Source organism: Castanea sativa, chromosome 9 (assembly GCF_040712315.1).
Source record: "Castanea sativa cultivar Marrone di Chiusa Pesio chromosome 9, ASM4071231v1".
Classification (NCBI taxonomy): domain Eukaryota; kingdom Viridiplantae; phylum Streptophyta; class Magnoliopsida; order Fagales; family Fagaceae; genus Castanea; species Castanea sativa.
This window is the reverse complement of record NC_134021.1, coordinates 39,691,252-39,701,776: the sequence shown is the minus strand read 5'-3', so window position 1 is coordinate 39,701,776 and position 10,525 is coordinate 39,691,252. Positions and strand designations below refer to the sequence as shown.

General features: G+C 35.3%; 1 protein-coding gene across 1 annotated transcript in view; it reads right to left on the bottom strand.

Moving 5' to 3' along the window:
* Positions 1–9,433: 9,433 nt before the first annotated feature.
* Positions 9,434–10,525, bottom strand: part of LOC142609204 (uncharacterized) — a 34,612-nt gene continuing 33,520 nt past the window's right edge. The window contains exon 5 of the mRNA XM_075780813.1: positions 9,434–10,483. Coding sequence (XP_075636928.1) covers positions 9,434–10,483 — 1,050 coding nt within the window. The remainder of the gene's footprint in view (positions 10,484–10,525) is intronic.

Here is a 10,525-nt window from a genome sequence, read left to right as displayed (position 1 = left end):
ATGTGAATACATTGCAAGGTTAGTGGAAAAACAACTATTAGCCATGGTTCTTCGTAAGGCTACTATTTGAAAAAAAAAAAATGATGAGACTCATTTGTACTAAGATTAGAAGAAAATAATGAGGTTTATCAAATATGTGTTGATGATTGCTTTAAATAATCACCGTGATCTATTAATCTTTTATGTTTTCAATTTTTGTTTGAGTTTTTTCTATTTTCAATTTGTATTTTTTGCCCCGCAGCAAGTGACACAAGAAGTTTATTTTTCAAATTTTGCACCTCACAAAGAAAAGGAATAGCATAAATTTTAGTTTGAGGGATTAGGTTAAAGAGTCTCTTCTCTTTTAAAAAATAAAAAGGTAAAAGAGTCTCTAAAAGTTGGAACTTGTGGCCTTCGACTTTTGTGTGAGTACTAGGCCAATTAAGGTTCGAAAGTTGTGGTGCGTGGATTTGCTGTTTTTACATTTTAGGCTTAGCGGATCTGATGGATGGATTTTGATGAGGCCTGCTGAATCTCCTCTTTGTTCACTTTTAGTTGATTGTAACAGATTTTGAGCCACAATCAATTTGGTTCTTATATTTTAGTATTGGCCAATTTGGTTTCTATTATTTTAAATTTATAGTCAATTTAATTTTTACCGTTAATGATAAAATACTTACGTTGCAAATGATTTGTAGAGTTGACATATTTAATATTAAAAAATTAAATCAGATGATAATGGGCCTAAGTTTAAGTGGCCATGTCAGCGCTTAGGTGACAAAAAAAAGCCACATCAACTTTAAAAAAAAAAAATTTTCTTTTCTTTTCCAATTTTTTCCGTTTTGTATTTTTTTTCTTCTAATTTTCTCACAATTTTCTTAACCTGACATAGTTTCATTTTTTTTTAATTGATATTGGTTTTTTTTCCTTTCTTCTAGGTAACCAAACAATAATTTAGTCCAATAATTTCATTCTAAAAAAAAAACAATAATTTAGTCCAATAATCTTAGAAATCTTCTAAAAGAAATTAGAACAACAAAATCTTCTAACCCCAAAATCATCTCCTAAAAGAAAACCCAGATTCATAAAAAAAAAAAAAACAGATGCAGAGGATCCACCAAACCTAGATTCAAACTAATTCCAAAAACTTCAAACAAAAGCCTCAAATACAAAATTTCAAACTAATCTCGCAATCCTCGCCTGCAAACCCAAAATCACCATAACCTCAACCATCCAACACCATCCTAAACTAGGGGTGGCAAAATTTAACACGACCCGCGAACCCGACACGACACGACACGACATGAAATTAGCAGGTTATGGGTTGGGGTTTAACGGGTTCGTGTCATATTTGGATTGACACGACTGACCCATTTAATAAACGGGTTGGATTAGTGTTGAACATATAGAACTTATTTGACCCGTTTAATTAAATGATATTTTACCAATATACCCTTCAAACTCTAGGTATATAAACTTATTAGTTGTTGTGATTTATTTTCTTTGGCACATTGTGATTAATTATTTATGATATTGGGATATACTTTAGTTTTGAATGATTATTTGTGATGCAATTACTCATTAATTCTGAGTTTTATATTAAAAATATTTATTTGTTTGTTTTTTCATAATTGTTTTCTTCATTTTGATAAAATCTGATAAACAGGTCGACATGATTGACCCGTTTAATAAATGGGTTGTGTTAAGGTTAAAAAATCTTGACCTGTTTAATAAACATGTCGGGTTAGTGTTGACTTATGTAGTCGAATACTCATGACTTGACACGACACGAACCCGACACGTGAACACGAATTGCCACCCCTATCCTAAACCCATATCCACTAGAGAGCTCGATCCATGGCCAAAACCCCAAAGAAAACCAGATCCAATCGATCACGACCACCTGACTTGGATCTCCTCATCTCAAGCTCGACCAACTTGGACCCAGCCTCAGATTGTTGTCGCCTTGTGCGGCAACAGGGTCCCATGAGCTCCTCATCGTACGTGTACGTTGGTCAGAGCGACAAAATTTGAGTTCGAAGATTGGCTATAGCATTGTAGCGACAACGATTGTTGTTGGCTTTGGCTTCTTTGGGCATGAATTAGAGATCACAAGAATTATCACAGAGAGAGGGAGATTAAATTTTACTGGAGATGAAATTTTACTATATTAAAGAGTCTCGATTTTATTTTTGTGAAATTATAGGTTTATAAAAGACAAGAATTATATATATATATATATATATATATATATATATATATATATATATATATATATATATATATATATAAGCTCATGTGGCTTTTTTTTTGCCATCTAAGTGCTGACATGGTCACTTAAACTTAGACACATCATCATCTAATTCAATTTTTTAATATTAAATATGCCAACTATACAAAGCATTTGCCATGTAAATATTTTCTGTTAGTGAGTTAACGGTAAGGACGAAATTGACTGTAAGTTTAAAATAGTAGGGATCAAATTGACCGATACCAAAATATAAGAACCAAATTGATTGTAGCCTCAAAATGTAAGAACCAAAATGGCATTTTTGCCATTGTAGTAGGAAATAGCAACTCAGCCCATTAGCGAAGACAGACCCGCCTTTCATATATTCGGCCTAATTCTCAAGATTGAGAGCCCAACTTGATTAGCGGAGTTCATCCATCATCCATGAGCCCATTAAAACCTTCCTTCTTAGACAGAACCCTGCCCAAGGACTAGCTCTCTCCTCGGCTAGCCTCCAATTATCTCTGTCAATAACTCAATATGGTTAGATTTCTAGTTTTCTACTCCCTTCCCATGTGGAATTATTCAAAGCATCCTACATATATTTACCCTTTCCTTTTCTATATGTATAATAGTGAATCTAATGCATAGAATTTGTGGGGGTACCCATGCCTTAAAAATCAAAGACCAAGCTATGCAGCCACCTCGATCAATTGGACCATCAATTATGGAGTCATTTTCAACAATAATTCACCCTTCCCTAGTTGGCCAATTATGGAGTCATTTTCAACAATAATTCACCCTAACTCTCTTTACATTAGCATTAATTGTGCCCACAACAAACCATCCTATTTAATGCTATTGGCCAACATCCCATCTGCCTACACACTAGAAGCTGCTTTCCTGACAAACATCCCCTTAGTTGAATTGTGGGGACAACCAATTAGCAAGTCTTGGGGGGGAAGGATTTTCATGCAAAAATTGGCCCCTCACACGCTTATAAGAGCACTAAAATCAGGTGTGTCAAATGCTAAAACACCAAATACTAAAAGCCCACAATTACCAAATATTTCAAATGTCAAATAAATTTGCTACAGTACCATTCTACTGTTAGAATGGTACAAACAACAAATGCTAAAATTTTATTCTTATTTTATTCACACATTTTCTCTCTCCTCCTCAGCACATCTCTCTCCCCCCCCCCCCCCATCTAGTTCTCTCTAGCCTTCTCTCTTAGCCATGCTAATCTCACCACATTGACCACCACGCAATGCCGATCTCACCATGTTGACCACCAAGCCACACCGCCGAGCTCGCCATGCCATCCACCACACCACTCCGCCAATCTCACACCGTGTGAGACATTTCTTTTCTTTTCTTTTCCAATGGTGATTTTTTTTTTGTTGCCTTGGTTTTTTTGTTTTTGTTTTTTTTGGTGGTTGTGGGTTGATTTTCTTGGCTTGTGGTGGTGGTTTGTTTTTTGATGTTGTTGTGGGTTTTATTTTTGTGGTTGTTTGTTGATTTTCATGGGTGGTTGTGAGTTGACTTTGCTGGTTGCGGTGGTGGTATTGTGGTAGGGGTAGGCTGTGGGTAGTGGTGATATTTATTAAATTTTAAAGGTCAATTGCACTTTTCCTAATTAGAGTACGAGGTAGTTGTGATATTTCAGTTTAGTCTAAAACATAGCAATGCCTCCCCCCAAATATGTGTCTTACTATTATCACTTAACTATTTTCAATTAAAATTATAAGAAATTAGATTCCAGTTTTTCTTCACCATTCCTCACATTGCTCAAGGTAAATTGGTAAAAATGATCTCATTTTGTTAAATTTTGTGCATAAGAGCCATGACATTTTATTGTCCATATAAAGAGGAAACAAAAACCACTGCTGACTTTTGCATGCATAACTCACAGCATGAGCAGTTGAGTGTTGTGATGTGTGGATTTGCTATTTTTAGGCCAAACCAACTTGGTGGCTGGATTTTGAAATGGGGCCTTCTGCAGCTCCTTGTTGTTATGTGTTTTCGAGCTGTTGCTATTTGAAGTAGGAAATGACCCCACCTCAGTCCATTAGCGAAGATAGGCCCGCGTTTTTAATATTTGGTCCCAAGCGAGTCCAATAGCCCGTGTGACGTGTCTTTGAATATGCCCTTAGATTCTAGTTTTTCTTCACCGTCCATTGGACGTTGATCGGTTAGAATAGACCTGGTGAGTGTCTCTTTGTTTTTTAGTTATCAGCAATCTCAAAGCTTAGTACATAAAGGAAAATTATTGGACGGAGTACTCCCTCCATCTCACACAGGAGTTACTTCCAAAGTACCCAATAACATCCCACTACATAGTACGTGAATTCGTAGAATGCTTTTTTGGAGGGAGACCTGTGTCTCTTTGTTTTTTAGCTATCGTTCGGACATGAGAAGTTAGAAGTTTGAAGTAGCAGCTCTGTGACAAGACAAACTAGTTTGAACTACAAGGTATATAAAAGGCAACCGCAAAGCGAAAGGGAAGACACATATAGAGCAGAAAGATGGAGGAGTAGAGCTAGAATGGCGGGCATTAGTCTTCGTCCCCAAGGGTTAGTTCAAATCTATTTGCATTAATTAGCCATTAGTTTTTTCTTTACATTTTTCTATTTATACGCCAATGAATAATGCTACTGCTTCAACTCCATTTTTGAAATTAATTTTTTCAAGGAGAAGTTTAAACAAACAAGAATGCGCGTGTCAAAATCTTAGCTGCATGATCATTATCTCTTCTCACTCTTCCACTGCTAATGGTTTACTTTGCAGAATATTTATGTTTGTCATTATCAACACAAAACTAGCATTAATTTTTATTGCAAGTTTATTAACAAACTACCATATATTTGGCGCATCCAACGTAACTGAATTTAAGACACTGCAGCTTAGTTTTGCATTTTTATATTATATTTACGGATGCATTTATTTAGGAAATACTTTTTAAAAAAATTTATGAAAAAAAAAATTAATTTTTCTCACTGTTTTTTATATTTCTTATAAAATGCTATCAAAGTTTTCTTTATCAAAATGGTCAATTAAAAAATATATTAAGAACACATGTTAACGAGGCCCTATATTGTACAGTAATTGATTTTATTACTCCTCTTCGTTACTAACACATTTTAAATATTCAGACCAAAAAAAAAAAAACACATTTTAAATATGCTCATATTTGTCACTACAATTACCAAAAAAATAAAGAAAAGAAAAGAAACAAGAGGGATTTTGTAACAGAGAGCAACTTCTGTTCGAATGGGCGTAAAAAGCCTATTTTACGCCCTTCAATCAAATTGCACCACATCAGCTTATTGCAAACTAAAAAAATAAATCTTACCGCATGTAATCTTGCCTCTAACCATTCATATAGCAACAAAATTGTATCTTCCTCCTGAAGAACCAACCAAATCTCCAAGCCGGCTAAGACACAGCCCCAGCAGCCGGAGATGTTGCCCAAAACCTCTGGAGACGCTGCCAAAATCCGCCACAAAATCTGCTCATCCTGAAGAACCACCGAACCTACAAGCGTCTTAGTGGCCGGAACCGCCAAAAGCCGCCGAAGATGTCGCCACTGATTTTCTTTTTTCTTGATTTTTTTTCTTTTTTCCAATTTTCATTGTCCCAGGTACAATCTTTTTAATTTTTCTAATTTTGCACATGTGGGTTATAAAGAAATATATCCAATCTGGGTTGTGTGTAAGTTTGAATCTGGGTTTTGCTCAAGATTTGCATATGGGATAAAGTTGTGGATTTCGGTGAGGGAAGACAAGGTCTTGGTGTCTCTGTTTCTGGGTGATTAAATTTTGAGGCTTTTGCTTTTGCATGTGGGTTTTGGAACCAGGTTTCTTGGTTGTTTTTGTTTTTAAAAGGTTTTGCAAAGTAAAATTTAGAGAGGAAGAGAGGTCACCAATTCATTGACAGCGGTGGACCGTGGGTGGAGTGCTTCTTCAGCTTCTTTGCATCTCCGATAATATTACCGTTGCCAACATCAACACAAACGTTCATTGTTTTTTTGTTTTTGTTTTAATGAGATTTTAATTAGATGTTGAGGTGGCATTATACTATTGGTGGCCACATCCGGACTGAATTTAAGCTCTTTGTAACATGCCTATGATATAAAATTTAATTCACAACACTTGCAAGTTGAGTCAACTTATTGGCTCAATTTACGAAGATAGATCAAAATCAACAGGCAGAAGTCTCTCTCTCTCTCTCTGTCTCTCGTAGGAAAAAATAATTTCCCATAATTTGGATTCCAGGAAATAATTGGTCAATGGAATCAATGTGTTAGAGAAACCGAATTCTGTGGGGGGAAAAATTTAATCTTGACATTAGTTGTTAAAGAAGAAAAAAAACTTACAAACGGAAATATAACTGATAAAGGATAGAATCAAATGAAGAAGAAATAAATAAAATAAAAATAACAATTCAGTAGGAGCCAGCAAATAAAACAAGGGAACTTCTCTTTATTTTGTTCTAGAGAAATATTAGATGTGAGCAGAGGAGGAACACAATAAATTTAACATTATCCATCATTATTAGTGAACACAAATTTTTTTGTTTTTTAGAAACAATAGAATTTTAACATATGACATAACATCTGTTTATGATAATTGTTCATTATCATCAAATCAAGACACTAATAAGTTTTTGGTTTAAGCAGAATTTGACCTCCAAATCTTTTATTCGACGACAAGAAACCTTACTAGTTGAATTAATTGCAACCTATTAATGAATGCAAAATTTGCTACAAAGTCTTTGATATAATATTAAAAGACTCAACAAATGATTTAACTTACACCTCTAAATTAACAATTCTACTAGGATCACACCATTTGCCATATATATCTTGATGACAAGTTGTGACAACAAAAATCGTGTCAACTATTTTTCTTCTAACGTAAAATGTGCATTTATCTAATTATAGGCAAAAACATTTGTTGGCAAATGAAATGTTATGGATATTCGATTAATTCCCTTCTGCTCACTTTTCAAGTGTATATCAACTAATATTGCATCTAATATGAGGAAATTCCATGTTCTTCTTTTATTTGTGGCAGTCAACAAGAACATGGTCTTTCCATTAAAGCGCATACTGCTGTTAGCTTTCTCATAATATCGCTACTTACCCTCCTCCAGGTCAAATATCAATACTTTGGCAACCCATTTAATACAAACGGTGCAACCATGTTGCTTCTTATTGTAGCTGTAGTTGGTTACAATATAGCATTGGCAGGTATAAGCCAACCAGCTCCCAACACCAGCTACCTCCCTATACTTAGGCGTGTGTGTTTCATTTTTGGAGCTTATTCCTGTGACTTACTGGTATTGATCATTGTACCTCCTTTTGGATGGCTCATCCTTGTTTTAAGTGTATGCATGTCTCTACAATTACTTTATGAGACACACCAACAAATTCTCCTATGCTTTCAACAAATTTTCCAATCAATCAATCGATACTTCAAAGCTGTTCTACATATCGTATGACTTGTTCCGAAATAGCTTCCAATCACAGTTTCAAGCAGCGTCCAGAGCATCCAAAAGTTCTTCGATGCCAACTGCCAACTCAAGTGAGAAACAAGTGGAGGAAATGGAAATAATTAACGGTTAATTAGTCCTATTAATATACTTTCGAAATTATCATGATGCCAAAGTGACCTAATAACCTGATCGTATCTTACCTCTTATCTGAAGTTTAAAACTCCACAAATTAATATATTTGTATTAATTTAAGCTCTTGCAACAAATAGTTGTTCATGTATGTTTTGAATGTCACAATATGAATACAATGCAAGGTTAGTGGTAAAGTGCTACGAGTCTACGACTATTGTGGGAACTATTAGCTATTTTACTTAATAAGGCTACTTGCTAATTAAAGAGAAAAAAAAAAAGGAAGTGACTCATAAAGTGCTAAAAAGAAAAATAATGAGATTTACCAAATATGTGTATTTGATTGCTTTAAATGGTAGAAGCTACAACACGTGATCACTTTAGCCAATTCATATTTAAATACGAAAACCTAATTAGTAATTTTGTAACTTAAAAGAAACAAAATGATTTTCAAATAAAAATTCAAATATATATTATTTTATTCATATTTAAATATTAAAAAAAACTTAAATTTACCATATTAAACCTCATATTATATTGAGTCTGCTTTTGTCAACCAATTAAAAGCTTGTTTTTTGTTTAAATTATCCAATGTTTTTTGCCCTAGTTTTTTTTTTTTACAATTAATCTAACTTTCAGTTTCTTAAAAATAAGTTAACTTCTAGTTTTTTAACTTACATTATACAAATAAACTATTAGACAGAAGCAATTCCCAAATAGATACTTAAGTAGACCGGCTGATTATCCCTTTTGGTTTGTTTTCCTTATTTTTTTTAGTAGAAAAAGTAATTTCATTAAAAATTTAAAAGAAACTAAAGGTTGTCCCTTTTGGTTTGTTTTCGTCTGAATTTACACTATGTTTGGTTGAGCAAGAAGAGGAAGGAAAAGAAGGGAAGGATTAGGTTAAACAGTAATTTTCTTTGTTTGGTTTATATGAGAGAAAAGAAAAGATAAGAAATTCAATCATATGGGCCCACATTTTACAATCCTCCTATTTTGGGCGGAAATGAAGAGAAAGACTTCAACCAAAAAAGTGGAGTCTGACATATTTGACTTTTCACGTTTTATAATTACATTTCTACCATTATTTTTCTTTCTTTCTCAATTTTATGAGGGCATATAAGTAAAAAAATACACTTTTCTTTCTATTTCACCTCTCTTAGCCAACCAAACTAAGTATTTTCTTTTCTCTTTTTCTCTTTATATCTAAACACACCAAAAGGAAATCTTTTTCATTCTCTCCCCTTTCCCTAGCTATAACCAAACACGGTGTTAGTGTTGCAATTTGTAGTAGGAAATGAGCACCTCAACGCATTACTAAAGATAGGCCAACATTTCCTTTATTCGGCCCAATTATTCAAACTTGAGAGCCTAGCTCTATTAGCGAACTTATCCATTAGGCCAGAATTTAGACATTTCCTTCTTCCACAAAATGCGGCCTAAAGACTATACCAGGCCCCATTGGAAGTTGGTTTTTTTTTTTTTTTGGACAAAACTTAGTTACAAAATTGGTTACAACCTTACTCAATAAAATAAACATTACTTCATATTTTGAAAAGCTAATTTTTTTTTTTGATAGTCAACATTTAAATTTCATTAAACCGAATTGGAAACCATACAGTTTACATCATTTATCACTTGATCTACAATCATCGGTGGAGTATCCTCCACCCAAATAACACTGTCGTGTACAAACTTAGCATTTCTTACCAAGATATGAGCTGCAGTGTTGCAGCCTCTGCGAGTGTGAGCCACCTCCCATGCCTTAAACCAGCGCAAGCCCAGCCTCGTTCCTTCAACTACTTTGCAAATGCTGCTTTGGGTCATGCCTGGATTGTGTAAAGAATTAACCACCCCTAGAGAGTCACTCTCAACTACAATCTGGTTTAGACAGAGGTCCCTTGCAAATTGGACCCCTTCTTCCACAGCCTTTGCCTCAACCTCCAACGCCCCCAGCAAGATCTCCAACCTTCTACACAAAGCCCCCATGATCTGACCCTTCTCATTCTTGATCACAACCCCAATGCCACAGCTTCCAGACTCCCTGAAGACCGCACCATCTGTGTTTACCTTATACCAATCTTGCTTCGAATGGGACCATATTTGTGTTGCAACAGAGTAGCCCCTCCTCTGCATTGTCTTTTCCTCCTTGATCCCTGCAACAAAACTAGCCACAGACTTAATGAGTCCCTCCTTATCTTTACTCCGTCCTCCATGTGTCACCGTATTTCTATTATTCCACAAACTCCACGCAGTCACTGCAAAGAGCACCCAGATAATATTTGGGCAAACCTCCACCACCACCCACACTACATTCAAGAACTCATTCACAGGTCCGGGCAGAGCAGGGAGTTTCATTTTCGATCCACTCCATACTTCCTTTGCAAATGTGCAGTCCCATAGAATATGCCCTAACGTCTCACTATCCCCACACAAAGCACAGCAGTCCCCATAGTCAACCCCTCTCAGCTTTAGTCTATTTCTAGTAGGGAGAATGTTCTTGCACGCCTTCCACATGAAGCACTTTATTTTGCTTGGACACTCCAGTTGCCAGACCATTTTCCAGATAGCTTTCATCTTCGAATTGTCAGAGCTACTACCCGAATCTGGCCCTGTCTTCCCTTCCTTTAGGCACCTCTGCACTACCTAATATGCACTTTTAACTGTAAAATTTTCGCTTGAAGTCCC